General features: G+C 40.2%; 1 protein-coding gene across 1 annotated transcript; it reads left to right on the forward strand.

The window, feature by feature from the left end:
- Positions 1-4,542: 4,542 nt before the first annotated feature.
- On the forward strand, positions 4,543-10,663 carry KIAA2012 (KIAA2012 ortholog). Its single transcript, XM_087733626.1, has 3 exons — positions 4,543-4,981; positions 8,468-8,672; positions 10,535-10,663. The coding sequence occupies exons 1-3, from the start codon at positions 4,924-4,926 to the stop codon at positions 10,623-10,625; spliced, it is 354 nt and encodes a 117-aa protein (XP_087589752.1). The 5' UTR covers positions 4,543-4,923; the 3' UTR covers positions 10,626-10,663.
- Positions 10,664-15,509: the final 4,846 nt, after the last annotated feature.

A 15,509-nucleotide genomic window follows, 5' to 3' on the forward strand; every position in this document is an offset into this window, starting at 1 on the left:
CACATGCCCCAACAAAAGTAAATAGACCCATTTCAGCTTTGCAAATGGGTAACAGAACAGCTGGGAATGCTGCGTTCCTTCTTGGGCTTGCAATATCAGTCTTACAGTCAAAATGAGACTGGCATACACTCTCAGAAGGAAGCTCAGAACAGGATGATAGCAACTCCCCCACACTAAGGATGCACCATTTTCAACAGTGCTGACAATGTGGTAAGTCTCAACAGCAACTGATGACTTCAGGAAGAACGGTTCATGCCATTACATTGAATTTGATCCCCACCACATTTGACATAAATTCCGAGACTCATAACTACATATTTAGTTGAAATTCACATCTCCCTCAGCCCTTTCCTGACCAACATCCCATGGCACATGAGATTACCCCCACTCTATAAGCTCTATTGAGACAAGCTCTCCATGTATCCTAGGTAAGTCATTAAAGGCTCTACATAGCATTAAAAAGCAGAAGCATGGATTTAAGCCTTTAACTGTTAGGTGATCCTTGTGCAACTTTGTCCAGATATTGGGGGGGGGGGGGACACGACAGACTTCTTTAGGAGGGGAAGATCCTTCTCTACAAGAGTTTTTACTTGCTTAAAAATTTATGTGAACTTTTACAGTAGCACAGTTCAGTGTTGTGCCCTGACAGCAAATTGTGCCATCTATATGGCTTTTCACACATCCTTGAAACAATGGCTCTCTCTACTGGTGCCTTAACATCCTATGCCACAAGCCAGCTCTGCAGAGAAAAGCACTGAATACCCACAGCAGAATGGCTTACTTTTTTCAGGGAAAATCCTGCTCCTTCCTCTCCAGGCCTGAGGTTCATTCTTTTAGTAGGTGTTTCCCAAGTACTGTCCTTAAATATATATTGGAAAGACTATCTTCTGCTGCTGAAGAATTGCTTACTTCTACAGTTTAATCTCTTGCACTTTCAGCTGATGCTAGCAAGAAAACTGTCTCCTGGGGCTTTGTCAGAAAGAGATAGATTGCTGTTTACAGATACCCTTGCCTTTTTTTATTATTAATTTACCTAACAGTTGTTATCTGATAATTGACAGCACCACAGTGTTGATCTAGCAGCTTCAGTCTGGCTTATAGATCACCTGCAAACTTTTATTTTAATTTAAAAAACAATCCCTTTATTACTGCTGCCTGACATAAGGTTTCAGAAGACCTTTTATCTATCTTATCATCTGAAGGCTCAATACTGGTTCAAAGATTTGGAAGTACGTCTGAACCTCAAACCTTCAATTCTAAAATACTACCTAAAAGCACCCAAAGAGGGGGGGAATCCCCCCCCCCAAGCTGTACTAGTGTCACTTTTGCCTCTAGAAAGTCTTTAACCTTAAACCTAAGTTTGGAGAGTTATTTTTGGTTTTTGTTTTGTCCTTCAATTCCCAACTAATTTGAGCATGTAACCACTAGTTCTTCTTATTTAATCCTTATTAACACATATTAAATCATTCTTTTTACCACCCTATACATTGAGGAAAAAATACATTTGATAGGACTATCAGAAATCTGTAACTCAAGCCAGAAGAGACTGCAACATCAAGTTCCACATTTCTCTTGGGGTGAGAGAGTTAAACATAATCACCAATTTTTTTTTTTTTTTCCCCAATGTCAAATTTAGAACTAAAGCTATTCTCTCATCCTATGGTTTGGCTACTTATTTACTGAGACCAGTGGCACTGAACCACAGCTGCAGCACAGATGTTCAGCGAGGGAAACTATTCTGCTCAGATCTGAGCCTGGCCTAACCTGACCAAGAGTTGATCTGCACTTTTACAGATCCAGACAAGCAAATGGACAGAAAACCAGAATGCATTATTACACAAATGGAAACCTGCTTTGACCATAGAACAAACTTTTTAGTAAAGAGATGTAAGTTTACACAGAGATGGCAGGTTTTAAAATTTTAACTGTCATTTCTGAAAACAAGACTCCAACTAGGTTTCCACTTCCTTTGTTTCTATTTTAGTCAGGCATCTTAATTACATTAATGTTTATCACCTTGTCTAACACACTGAAGCATCAGAATGGAATTTCTCAACAATCCTACCTCAACAATAGATGCCTCTAAGGCCCATATTCATAGTGAGAAAGGACAGTGATTGCCTTCTATTTATACAGTCAGAGACAGATCGTCTGTCAGAGCCCTCAGATTAAAACGTTTGACTGCTACTGCATCTAAGTGCTTTTAGGGTGCTTTGATGAGACCTCTTAAAACTAGGACTGAGAAAAAAAAGGCTACATGAAGGTTACTGCTCAGGTGTAAATCACTTCATTCAAGTTAAACACATAATCCACACACTCCAGTCTAGACAGACTCCAGAGGAAAATTAACAAGTTACACAGAAAACGTACACCAGAAACAAGCTGCATGGTGATACTGCAGAAAACTTAATCAGATAGTTAAGTTCCATGGGCTTTGTGCTACTTGGATGATACAAGACAATTATAAATTAGTCTTAAATAGCCAGTTAAGCCAGGTTTATGACTCTTCTGTGTAGTGATGTGATGCTAAGTACCAGGGACTCTGGAAACATGGGGAGAAGACATATACTTAACACAGACTGTTTTCTACAACTCTCTGTATAGGCCTGGACAAGTCTCTCAGCATTTATTTACAGTAGGTGCCCAAGGAGAGGGTCTTCAGTGGAATTTATACCAAATGACCTCAAAGCAGAATCAGTTTTTAAACGACGATAAAAATAAAACCACAATATCCAACTAGGATTAAGAAAGATTTTTTTGCCTTCTCTCTCACCCTAGTAAGTAAAATGTTTTATACAGAACTTGTGTTAAGCTGAATGTAATAGTTATTACATTCCATGCTCAGAATGAACATTTGTCTTTTTTTTTCCCCCCACAACTCTGAAATTGTGGCAAGAAAAGCAATGCACCATGATAGTGTTAACTCTTTTATACAAAATCTTTACATTCAGGTCACACCTCTTAATCAACTGCCTGCTCTAGACCAACTTACCCTAAGACAAGAAGCAAAATAAAGCTTCTCATTTTTCTTTTAATTACGCTATTGATTTACAAATGCAACTCTTAGAGCCATATTCAGGAAATACATTCCAAACAGGACTTTACAGAACATTCATACAGAACTTAATTAAAATGTGAAATGTCATTCTTTGTATCTTGATCTTCAGAGAAACTGAGCACTTACTCCTGCTACTAAAGTCACTGGAAGCTATGGATTCACATCTCTCCTAATATAAAAATAAAAATCAGATCATGAGTTTCTAAAATACTTCAAGATCTTTGGATAAGTGTTACAGAAATGAAACTGTAATTATTAAAGTATTCACCATTATTAAATATGCAAGGCACCTGCAAATGAGTCTTTGGATCTTCATTGCAGCATAAGAGAGAATGGGACTCACTTTCTTCAGTAATGAGGAGACAAGTGATCTCCAAGGAGAGTAGCAGCTACCTGCTAGGGCCATTACAATTACACGAGTTGTTCATTATATAGTACTGACAAACTATTCTGAAGAGTTTCAGGGCTTACAGATGTGCAAAACATGGTGACAGGTTAAGGCAGGAGTGAAACCAAACCTCAAGATTTTTCTTCCTAAGTGGTTGTTTTTCTATTGTTAGTTTTTTTAACTGGAATCAAGTCTAAATTTTGATGGTTAATTTTATTGTTGCCCTCTCCCAATTTTTTAAAGACAGTATATAGAGCCTGAATATGCATCAAGAGTTTTGAGATCGCGCAGTCATCAGGAAATGCAGAAGGAGACATCTGGAGTAAAAACAAGTATCTCTGAAAAGCAGTAGGCAAGAGAAAAAGACTTCCCAACAAACAGAGAGCAGGGGGGGAAAAAAAAAAAAAAAAAAACAAAACAGTTGGCAGCAGCTTTGGTACTGTAAGTCCTATGGCAGCAAAACTTCCTGCCCCTTCTCCTGCAATGTCTTTGACTATATATTTATGTTAGAAACTGGTTTCAATCATGGTTCAGACACCAAATGCAATGCAGTAAGCGCTGTCTGGCTTGTGGTACAGATTCTGTCTGCTTTATACCATCAGGATAAAAGGTGGCAAAACAATCATTCATTTGCAGATGAAATCGTATATAGCCAACTGTTAAGAGACATATATGTACATATAAGTACAGACACTACTGATTAATGGTAGAACACCATTCTTCCTTATAACCCCTCCATAGGCCAGCAGCACTGAAAAAGTACAGCTGGAGCAGTAGAGGACAAGTTCTGGCTCAAAGTGTGTTCCGAGATCCCATCTATTTTCCCTCACTGGTCCAACAACTGGTCTTGGGGTAAAGTGAAACAGGAGGGTCCCAGTGCACAGTAAACAGCCAATCTGGTATTAGAAGAAACTGTAGGAGCAGTTATATCAACAGCAGATAATAGACAAAACCAAAACCCAACAACCCACATAGAGCAAGCAGCAATTCTTTACGCAATCAATAGACACTGATTAGCTTTTAGCACAAATCCTAAACTGTAATTTATAGAGGAAAATAGTTTCCTTTATCTTTTCCTCAGCTATTCACCATCAGTGAGTACACAGAGCAACCTGAAGTTGTCTTCATGTCAAAGATACATTTTCACACAGAACTTTTAGACCTGGTAGCACAAGAATACATTTCATTTGGGGTGCTCATACAACAGTGGACTGTAGCAGTTGTGGTGAAGTCCTTGTGTGCAAATCCTGAAGAGATACAAATATTCTTTTATCAGCAACTCCTCTGAGGTAACTAACAAATTGGTACAATTTCAGCATTTGCTGTTTGCCAGGAGATTTATTGACACCCCTTATCACCATATATCATAAAAACACATACACTTCAATGGTTTTTTTTCTAGGATGTGGGAGCTGCAGAGACTAAAGTCATGAAGAACATCTGACAGAAGTTGACAAAGGTGGATCCAGAATCCAAAATGCAGGAAAAGAACGGTAATAAAGACTGGCAACACCACAAGGCAGAATTTGTTATAGGTAAGGTTAATGAACAAAAAGCAGATCTTTTAGCATTTTGCTGAACATCATTGTAGGCACCTTTCTAGTTATTTCAGTGGGAGATATAGCAAGGGTATATAAAGGATTAGCATGTTACGGTCAATTTCTTCAAAACAGAATGAAAGAGAGAGTTCAGCCAACTTTATTTTTGCACTTTTGCTTGGTAGTTGCTTGCAAGATCAAAGACCAGGGAAAATTCTTATATTTAGGGATTATTTTGTAGTTTCTGTGAGTAGTAATAATCAACTGTTATTAAAACTAATTTCATTATTATTAAGCCTCAAACAAGATATATCAAGCATCACTAAGTCAGAAATATTTTAACTACACTTAGAGTAAGTGTAAGCGTTTTTTTTTCCTTTTTATTTTGTATCAAAAGTCAAGGATTACAAGTTGTATTAACAAGCAGACATAGTAGCTAGATTTTTTTCTCTCTAGACTGTGCCTGTAAAGCAGAAAATCCCCAAGTATGTCTACTAGAGCATGCACTTGCAATAAAGATGGTTTGAGGTTATTTAGGCATGCCTGTTTGCATTAAGGTGGTACCTCAAAACAGCAAGGTGGATTTTGTTGGGCTTTATACTGTAGGCAGCAGACTTTCAGAGACAGAGAAAACTTGTGCAAAGTTAACCAGCAGGCCAGAAGCAGCACAAAGCTCAACTCACCTGTCTCATATCGCAGCTTCCCTCTGCTGGATATCATGGCCTTTACCATTTGTCCACAGAAGAGTAAGTGCAAGCATTTAATCTAGACAGACAGACAGGCTCTCCTAGAGCCTCAGCCTTTAGGAGAGCAGTCAGAGCAGCAGTACCATTGATTAGGAAAAGATGATCTATTATAGGTTAATAGTTGTCTGCATCAAAGTCTTAACATTTTCCCCCAGTTTTTCTGTCTGAAGTTCACTACAGTCCTGATGATGCATTTGTTGCACCTTTTTGACCATAACAATGAAGATACAAAATAAGATTCTTGGTGTATTTGATTAACTCAGGTGGAACAGGAAACATAATAGAGGCAGAAAGACCAAGAATAAAAGTTTTAGAGTCACCCCAAGTTACACCATAGAGGAAATTCTCTTACTTAGAATGAGATTTAGAAGAAAACACAATACTTTCATCCTATTTTTGATTTGTTCTGACACTTTCCCCCACCACAAACATACTACATAAACAGAAAAATAAACACATTAACAGAAAAAACAGATTTACCTCTAAACTGAAACATTTGTACTCTGAATGAACAATCACCACAGTATCATATCCACAGCATCCAAAAGCGTATCACCCAGATCAACAATGTACTACTTCAACAGTGATTTGGCCATATTAGGTTTGGAAAGCTTTTCTTTTTTCCAGAAAAACCAAAACAGAAGAGAGCCACAGAGAAGAAAAGGACCCATGTGGAAAAAGCGCAAGGCAGAGCAAGGCAACCAGAGGCTGATGGCAAGAGGAGAGCTGGCAAGGCATGTGGCAGCAGCCAGCCCACCTGCTCTCCTCCCAGAGAGGATGAAGCCCTCCCTGACAACCAGCCCCATGCAGATGGCTGTGGCCTTCCCCTTGGCTTGGGCCACTTGCCTCCAACAGTCACACCAGCCAGCAGCACCCACAGAGCAGCAGGCAGGAGCAGTGGGGCTCTGGAGGCAAGAAATAATGCTTGTGGGTGCGGGCAGGGACATGTGCTGAAGCAACTCCCATGCAACAGGGATACAAAAACGAGAACAAAGACTTACCCAGCATGTCCTTACCTGCTACTGCAGGAGGGCAGCTCTGCTGCCAACCTCTGCCACCACAAGATGGCTGCCTCCATAGGGTGTCCATGCCCCAGCACTGAGGGAGAGCCAGGCCCCCTCTCCTCACAGGCGCTTTCCCAGCCCCACAACCCCCTCAGCACACCTTGCCACCACCCTGGCCAGAGGCTTCCCCTCAGAGCAGCAGCACAAGAGGCTCCCTCCCAGGGCATGGCACAGGGGCTCCTATCCCCAGCTCTCACAGGGCAGCACGTCCCCACACAAGGCCTGGCCCCTCGGGCTGCCCCACACCAGACAGAGCTTGCCAGCAGCCCCGGCTCATTTTTGACCCCAAGCACAGGTGTAGCCAAGCTCAGGTCACCCCCACACTCATTTATCCTCATTAGCAAGAGGCTTTGTTTTGTTTGGGTTTTTATTTTCCTGAGCATCATCCACACAGGCAGGTATGGGATGAAGCCATCACTCTTGGCAGCTTTCTGGCAGGTTAACTTGATAAGAGAAAGGACAGGAGCAGGTCCCTCCTGCCATGTCACAGCAGGCCAGGGCAGTGAGTACCCCAGGACAGCCTGGCTGAGGGTGACAGGAGCAGTGGGTGAGGCAAGCAGGTCCCCACTCCAACACACAGCCAGCCCACTCCCTCAGATGCTCCCCAAGGGCAGGTAAAACATACTGGTTCCTCACCTAACCCAGCCGACCTCCTCCAGCCAGGCGGGCGCAAAGCTGTCCTTCCTGCCATTAACTGGAGCTTCCTCTCAGGAAACCCTAGCAGGCATGGAGCCCCCCGCCCAGGCGGGCTCCCGTTCACACTCTCGCTACTTCGTCCTTCGCTGACGCGGCACGTCCGTAGTTGTTTGCTCCCCCGCCAGCCCAGAGAGGCAGGAGCACACCGCAGGGCCGGCGAGGAGGCGCGGGAACGGGGCGCTGAGGGGAGGCAGAGCGCGCCTCTTGCCGGCGGAGGCAGCGGGCAGCGCGCGGCCGGGGCCCGCTCCCGCCGCGGCAGCGCCAGCAAACCGCCGTTCCCAGGCCGTACATCTTTCAGACCGGTCTCAAAGAAAACCTGAAGCACAGAAGCACTCTCCGATGCCTTCTTTTAAAGCGACAGCACAGACCAAGGTAAAAAGGCTGGCCCGATGCGCTCCAGAGCTGTGTCTTACATCCCTGCAGCTCCTGGAAAAAAAGTTTTCCTCAGTCCTAGTTTGGAACTGGAGAAATACGGGCTGTTTGTAGCCTTCACATTTCACCACAGTGATCCTCTAGCTGATAGATCAGCTACCAGACTTTTAGGCTTTTTTAGACTTTACCTGTTTCCTCAAAGTGTCCCCTTTTCTGGGACTAGATGAAAGCCCTGTGCCTCATGTATTACAACTTCAAAACATTTAGGAAAAATGTAGGGGAAAATATGAAGTTGGCAGAGGTTCAGAGAACATAGCTTAAGTAGCAACTTATTGGGACACTGAATACTAGGAAATTAACCTAAAAGTAATCAGTTGCCACAAAGGTGAGTACCTACTGGAAGAAAAAATAGTAAAACATTTACCATAGAGAAAACGGGCACTGTTGGCCACAGTGACAGGAAAAGTCCCACATAAGTCAAATCTACTTTCATAAGTACATAAAGCATATCTCTTTCAAGAATTTTAGATCTCGATTAATAACAGATAAATCATCATTCACAGAATGTCAACTTTAAGTGCATTATTCATTATATTTCTGTTCAGATTCCTCCTGGAAAATGGCAAGAAGAGAAATATGCACAGGAAAAAGTAGGAGCAGAAAAAAGGCAGAAAGGCAGCAGCGACAAGTGGAGAAGAAGAGAAAGAAACACAAAGAACAGAAATGGAAAAAGAAAGAGCAGCAGGAAGAAATGGAAAAAGTGAAGGCAGATCTGGAAAAGGAACAACAGAGGAGCATGGAGGAGATGCGGTTAGTGAGGATAACGTTCTCGTTTGAGAAGGGAACATTTGAATGGAATGATGACACAGAACTACTGTGGTCTTTGCTTTGCTTTTTGCCAGCCAGGCATACGCATCCAAACCCATCAATGTTCCAGCATGAAGAAACAGATATATAACAAAGCATCTTCTAATATAATACAAGACTAATAACACATAGGAGTGTAAAGGAGCCAGCAAACTGATCCAGTAGCCCTGGGCAAATTCCAAACCAGAGGATAACATCAGACCTTTTCATCTGAAACATGTGCATACATAAAGTTCTACCTTTTAGCAGCACATTAGATTTTTCCTAAGTTTAGTATTGTGTGTATGTCTACTAATTTAATTTCATTTTAAAATACTTTCATTCATTTATCATTACTCTGAATTGAGTCTGTCCTAAAATGACAATTTTCCAACTCATTAATGAAAAATTGGTATCAACAGTGAATCAAAGTCATTAAACAAATTCAGTTTTTCAACCAATGATGATATTCCACACTTTCCATACAGCACCAAAACCACTACTGAGCATTTTCCCCTGACAAAAACCTCAGCGGGGTTACAACTACATGATTATAAAGACATTTCATAGCAATCTAGGTTATTCCTTAACGATACAAGAATTTTATATTAAAAAATGCAGTAAGAGCACTTTTGCTCTTTACCTCTGCTGACATAGCTTTAGGAAAAAAAAAACCAAACCAAACAACAACCAACAAATACTTAAAGCTCTGGGAAACCCATCAGTATCAGAAGCATGCTCTGGTGTAATATAATCATATTATTTCTATTCACCTTTTGAAATGTTCTGCTTACACAAAACACATTCTGACACCATCTTACTGCTTTGCTTCTATGTAATACTGACTTTTTCATTGAGTGGTATTTACTGGGGAGAACAGCGACCTCCTTGGGTGATTTTGAAGAGCTGCAGCCTACCTAGAAATGACTGAACACTTCGGGGGGTATCCCCTGGTCACAGGCATTTGTAAGAACCAGATTTGTAGAAGTAGCATCTTTTAATTAGATAGTTGAAAAGAAAGGACAAATCTGACTTGTAAAGCATTTTTCGATATTAGTGCCATGCCCTGCTTAATTTTATTTCAGGAAAAGCAAGTAGGCATTCAAGTCAAACTGCTGGACTGAGAACCCTGAGTTAGTTTGGAAATTATCTTAAAGAGCACCCAGTGAAGCAGAAGACCTTTAGTTTGATTGTCCTTAACTTCCTGTTCCCAAAATAAGGAGAATATTCCTTCGCTTCATGAACCTCCTTGACTTTCTTTCATGCTCTTTACTCAAAGTGTGAATCCTCCTGCAAAAATAGCCCATTTTGACCACCATTCTGTTTACATCTAAATCTCATCAGCCAAGGCTTTCCATTGCCTCCTTGCTTGTTGCCTAGCCTGGGTTTTTCTTCTGGGTTTGTGTTCTTGTTCTACAAAGATGCATTCCAATTTTTAACTCCAGCTCCTGTTCTCTGAACTTTCCTAGCTGTCCCTGTGCTCTCCTCCATCCCTTGTCTCCATCTCTGTTTCATGTAAACCACATACCTGTATCCCATAATCCTCATGTCCTCCTCAAAAGCACACGTGTAAAAGTTGTAATTCAGCTTTTTGCCCCCGTACAGACAGTATGAAGGAAAGTAGATTTTTTTTTAATACTAATTTGCAGAACCAACCAGACATATGCTAAGTATCACTAACCAACACCTGTTCTCTTTTTATTCTAATTGCTCTCCCCTTTGCTTTGGCAATCTGCTTAGCTCTTTGGGCTAGAACCTGTTCTTCTGGCAAGAATGTTCAGCAAACCCAAGGTTGCTATAGCAATTAATAATCATTTACGTTTTAGTTTACAGAAACTAGAAGAAGAGTGGAGGCGCCAGGAGGAGGAGGCAGCAAAGAAGTCACAATTAGAGAAAGCAGTGCAAGAATGTATTTAGCAGCAGGAGGATTATCGCAGAAAGCTTCTGCAGTTCCAGAAGAGACAGCTAGAGGAACAAGAAGGAGCAGGTGGTCTACAAAAAGCCTAATGCTTACTTTAACTGCAGACAATTCATCTGAATGGATGATTTCTGGTAAAGACATAGACTTAGCCTGTGCATCTGCCATGGAATTCCTGTGACACTAAGTCCCAAACTTGCAGTACCTCAGCTGCTCCTCCTCTATTAAATAGATATGGTAACAATAGTCCTTTTCTCCACAGTCCCTGCAGCCTGAAGAAGAGAAATTCCACAACCTAGCTACAATGCAACTGTGCAAGATGCTAGCAATAACAACATTCATGCTACATCTGTTAATTTCTTGATATAAAGAAATTGTTCATTATAATCTTCTCTGAAAGCCCGAGTCCCAGTAGCTATGCAGTTTAAAAAAAAAAAAGATTCTACTTCTAACAAATAGTTGCAGAGGAAGGCTTGAAAACCTAAATGCCAAGCAGTTTTTTAAAAAATATCCAATTCCAATGTAAGACAAATTCATGTGTTTGAGACAACATTAAATACTTGTAATGTCAGAATTATAACAGTATTTTCTTTCTATTTGTAATTGATAAAAAACATTTCCTAAATAGGAAGTATGTGAGCAACTAATAGTTGTTGATGATCTGTTTCTAAGAGGCAGAAAAAAACACAGACAGAAAGAAGGAGCAATGTGGTTAGAGAAGGAACACCAGCAGCTGGTGGAGATAGCAGAAGAACGCCTGGAGTATGAAAGAAGAAACTGGGACAAGATAAGATATGAGGCTGAGGAACAGATGAAGAAAGAGGAAGGTGCTAGACTAGCTCTAGAAGAAGCCAAACCACAAGCACAGCTTTTAATCAGGTATGTAGCTATTAATCAACAGGTAAAGTTATTTTTTTCCTCAGTAATAACACATCTTTACACCTGATTCCAGACTATACAAAAATACTTCTGTAGTCAGGAGTTCTATTGGTGTAGTTAATATTGAAGAGCAGCATCAGTACCTCAGGAGTTAATTAAGCTGCCTTCAATTCAAACTCCAAGACACAATGCAGTTCTTTTGCTATTTAACCAGTTTTCCAATGTTTCCCCAAATTCCATCAGCAATTCACGTACATCTTATCTGTATTCTTTAACTGTTGTAGAGCTTATAGCATTCATTTACACTACAGAAAGGAGGCCAACTAGATTTCCCTGCACATCTGAAACTATGATTACCTTTACGCAGCCCATCAGAGCAGACTCCAGCATGCTTCCAGAACTCATTCCTACCAGCACCTCAGAACATGGAACTGGGAGTCTGCATACCACATATTAAGCCACTGCAAATAGTGTAACAGGCCTTCTTAAGGGAAGCCTAGATCAATTTGTCAGGCACAAAGCAGTACCAGGGATAAGAGGATACATGGCAACTACAGCTGAGCAGGATAGGCAACTATCTCCTGCTTGCTCTATTCATACTGTTGTGACACGAGAACATACTGGCCCACAGGAAGGTATTAGCTTAAGCCAACATTTTTTCTTCCCCAGCCCATTCCAAACCTTGCTCAAAGCCAACTCCTGTGGGAAGTCCAGTCTCCTATCCAAGCTCCAGTGCCTCAGAAGGCACTGTATGCACTGTGGCAAAGTCAAAGAAACTGCCAGTGAACCAGCAACAAGCTAGCCGAGTCTGTAGGTTTCAAGTCAAAGCACCAGCTTTCTAACCCAAGGAGGAGTTCTGTCCTGTGTCTGCAATCCACTTTATTAACACTGTTTGCAGGCAAAGAGCAGATCTGGAACAACATCTGCAGTTCCAACGAGCACTACTAATAGAAGCTACTGGACTAGAACGCACTCAAGATGTTCCTTGTTCATGGGTGTTTTCTTATTTTCAGCTGCTTGAAAAACTAGGCCTGAAAACCATACAAAAGAATAAATAAATACTTGGTACCAGGAATGGGTCATTGTAGTGAGCTTTCAGTTCCAGTCTAATTCAAGGTTCCAACCTTATTCAAAAGAAGAACAACATTCCTTGTCAGGATAGGTGCTACTCTCATTCACAAATTATTTTCCCAGACTGCAACAGAAGTCTGTGTATACATTCTATTGATAGCAAGTAAAAGCATTCATCTTTTATCAGCCAGTAGAAATTAATCCAGACAGACCTCTTGAGGTGCCAGAACACATTTAGTTTATCCTTTGTGCTTCATCCCAGTTTCTTTGGTCCATTATAAGACAGAAAACAACAGAACTGTCAGTTTACAAAAGGTATGAAGACCTCAGTGCTGACTTCTGGAGGAATCCTCAAACCAATAAATTGCAATAAACATGCTACTGTTTATTAAAAGGTAGATTTTGGTATCACCAATAAGACAACAGAGAAACTGTAGCAAGATAAGAACTTTTCTTCCTTGTAAATCAGGTTTATCTTATTTTCTGCTTCTCTAATATTATCTAAGATAAGAAAGTGTAACATGTAGATTCAATTCGTATTGCAGTTCCTGCAGAGAGTCTCCTGTGGAGAAGAGTAATCAACTTTTGTAGCGTCTAAATTGAAGCTGAACTTCATTAAGTTAAATATGAATTAAATAAACCAGTTCTAAGAGCAAAACAAAACCAGTTTAAACTACCTTCCAACATGCACAGTTCCTACAGTTCTCTGTACGGTGCCTCAGAAGCTGATCTTCTCATTTAAGGAACATTTACGTGAAGAACAACAATTCAAAAGTGCATACAGAAGATGCGCAGGTCAGCACAGATATTTTAGTATTGTATTCTTAAAAATAATTTCCATTTAAAGCAGAAAAAGTTAAAAACTAGTACACAATTGTAGTGCTTCTAAAACAATACATGGTTAGTCAAAATTTGTGGTAGACTTCAAGTTTTAGCATTGTCTGACATCCTAACTGAAGTCCAAATCCTGCCAACATTTACACATTTGACTTCAAAAAAATCTAATTTTGTCAAATTGATGATTATGTAGGGATATTTATACTTAAGAGAACACACAAGTCCTTTAAACACACCAGCTTTAAGAAAATCCGTTGAGACTGATAATTCTGTAAAGCGCTTATCAATATACCTTTTATATGCCACCATAGCGAATATTAAATGTATTAATTTCACAATAGAAATAAAGGATTAGCTTCCACTGCATAACTGACTCAGTGAAGATGGTTTCATTCTCCCACCACCACTTTTTTTTTTTTTAAAAACACTTAAAACCAGCCATCAAGAGCTGAACTCGGTTCTAATATACAGGTAAGCATGTAAACAAAGAAAAATTGCAGAAGGAAAAAAGATTCTTTTCTCTGTGTTTCTCAAACATATGAAGGCCACTCTGACTTCCAGTCATGTGCTTTAAAGCTATGAGTGGCTTAGAAATTCCATTCCAAACCATCTTTTCAGAAAGAAATTCTTTGAAAAGTATTAGTTCTTCCAGAGAAATGAAGAAAATTCAAGTGTGTCTACTCCTTGACTTCAAAATTCACATTTTATTTCAATGTACAACTTCCAAGAATGAACTTCCTTAAAAATGCTACTATTGCATCTGTGTAGCATGTGTATCTTCTCATTTTACATGAAGCTCTCAATACTAATCTTTGAGGCAGAGTACAGTTATCTCGTTATTACTGTTCCATCAAGTTATAACAGTACAGACATTGCTTTAGACCAGCAGCTCCGTTGAGGCACTAGCTCTCTGAGGCTGCACAAGTCTGAGAAAGAGGTCAAATCAGTTTGTCACCATAGCCACTCCATAAAGAGACATATTTTAGGACAAGGTTACACAACAGAAATAAATCTTTGCCTTGAGCTTCATCCTACTGAAGCTGCATTCTGCAGGAAACCCTCCTCCATAGTCTCAAGAGAACTAAATGCAGTGCTTCAACTAGAAAGCTGAAAAAATGAGCATATAAAACAGATGTGGAAGAGGAGAGTGAACAGTAAGAAGCAAAGAAAGTTGGTGCAGCAGCTGGAGTACTAGCATCAAACCCAGGGGATCTGGATTCTGTTCTCAGCTCCACTTTCAGCTTCCAGAGTGACCCGAGTGAACTACTGTCCCCTGTGCCTCAGTTCCTAATTTGCAGAAGAGGGATAATGGGAATTTGTCTACTAACAAGAGCATTATACAAATTTAAATCAGAAGATAATCTGATAATAATCACAAGGCTGTTTTATTTCTGGTATTCTCAAGCAGATATATTTAGTATTCTAAAAAAGCAATAGGAGATAAGTGCAAAAAAGCCATGTTGTTATACATCAGAGTAGCAATCCCTCTTCCCCCTAAGAACTGAATTACATAGAATACTTCAAGAAAATCCCATATTCTGACATTTTGTAAACAAAAATTTTAATCTTTAAAAAATTGCTTAGTGCAACTATGTGTACAAAAGTATTACTAAATCAGAAACAGGACACAAACCACAGGCATGAAAGGAAATGCATTCCTAGCTTTATAGCAAATGCCATAAAAACTAATCATTCAGAATCTGTAATTTCTTCCAAGTATGCCAGCATCGTGTGTCTTTAAATGAAGTTGGCATTGACAGTGAACTTGATTTACCAAACCAAATCAGAAACAAGTCCTATTTATCTGCAGAAAGGCTGAAGCAGGTGCAGTGCAGAAACCTTCTCTCCACACTGCCCTGCCCATAACCTCCCATCTGAGCTTTCATATCCAGTAACATGTTCTCAAACTGACCATTTAGAACCTGCAGCTACCTAGAACTAATGATGCCTGATGAACTACAACACTTCTATGTCATCCATCAGAGAGATTATTTAATGGTACCACGATCATATGAAATATAGACATTAAAAACCATCTTTGTATTTCCTTCCAAGTTGCATTTTCTGTTTACCTTTTGTGCATGAAGTGAAGCTGT

This window comes from Nipponia nippon, unplaced genomic scaffold (genome assembly GCF_047370975.1).
Source record: "Nipponia nippon isolate SJK-2023a ecotype South Korea unplaced genomic scaffold, ASM4737097v1 scaffold_5, whole genome shotgun sequence".
Taxonomy (NCBI): domain Eukaryota; kingdom Metazoa; phylum Chordata; class Aves; order Pelecaniformes; family Threskiornithidae; genus Nipponia; species Nipponia nippon.

Bases quoted from the DNA above. Each gene is read 5' to 3' on its own strand.
- KIAA2012 (XM_087733626.1), top strand. From the start codon at position 4,924: ATGCAGGAAAAGAACGGTAATAAAGACTGGCAACACCACAAGGCAGAA. The intron at 4,982-8,467 runs GTAAGGTTAATG...ATTTCTGTTCAG, and splicing joins CAAGGCAGAATTTGTTATAG to ATTCCTCCTGGAAAATGGCA. The intron at 8,673-10,534 runs GTTAGTGAGGAT...TTTACGTTTTAG, and splicing joins AGGAGCATGGAGGAGATGCG to TTTACAGAAACTAGAAGAAG.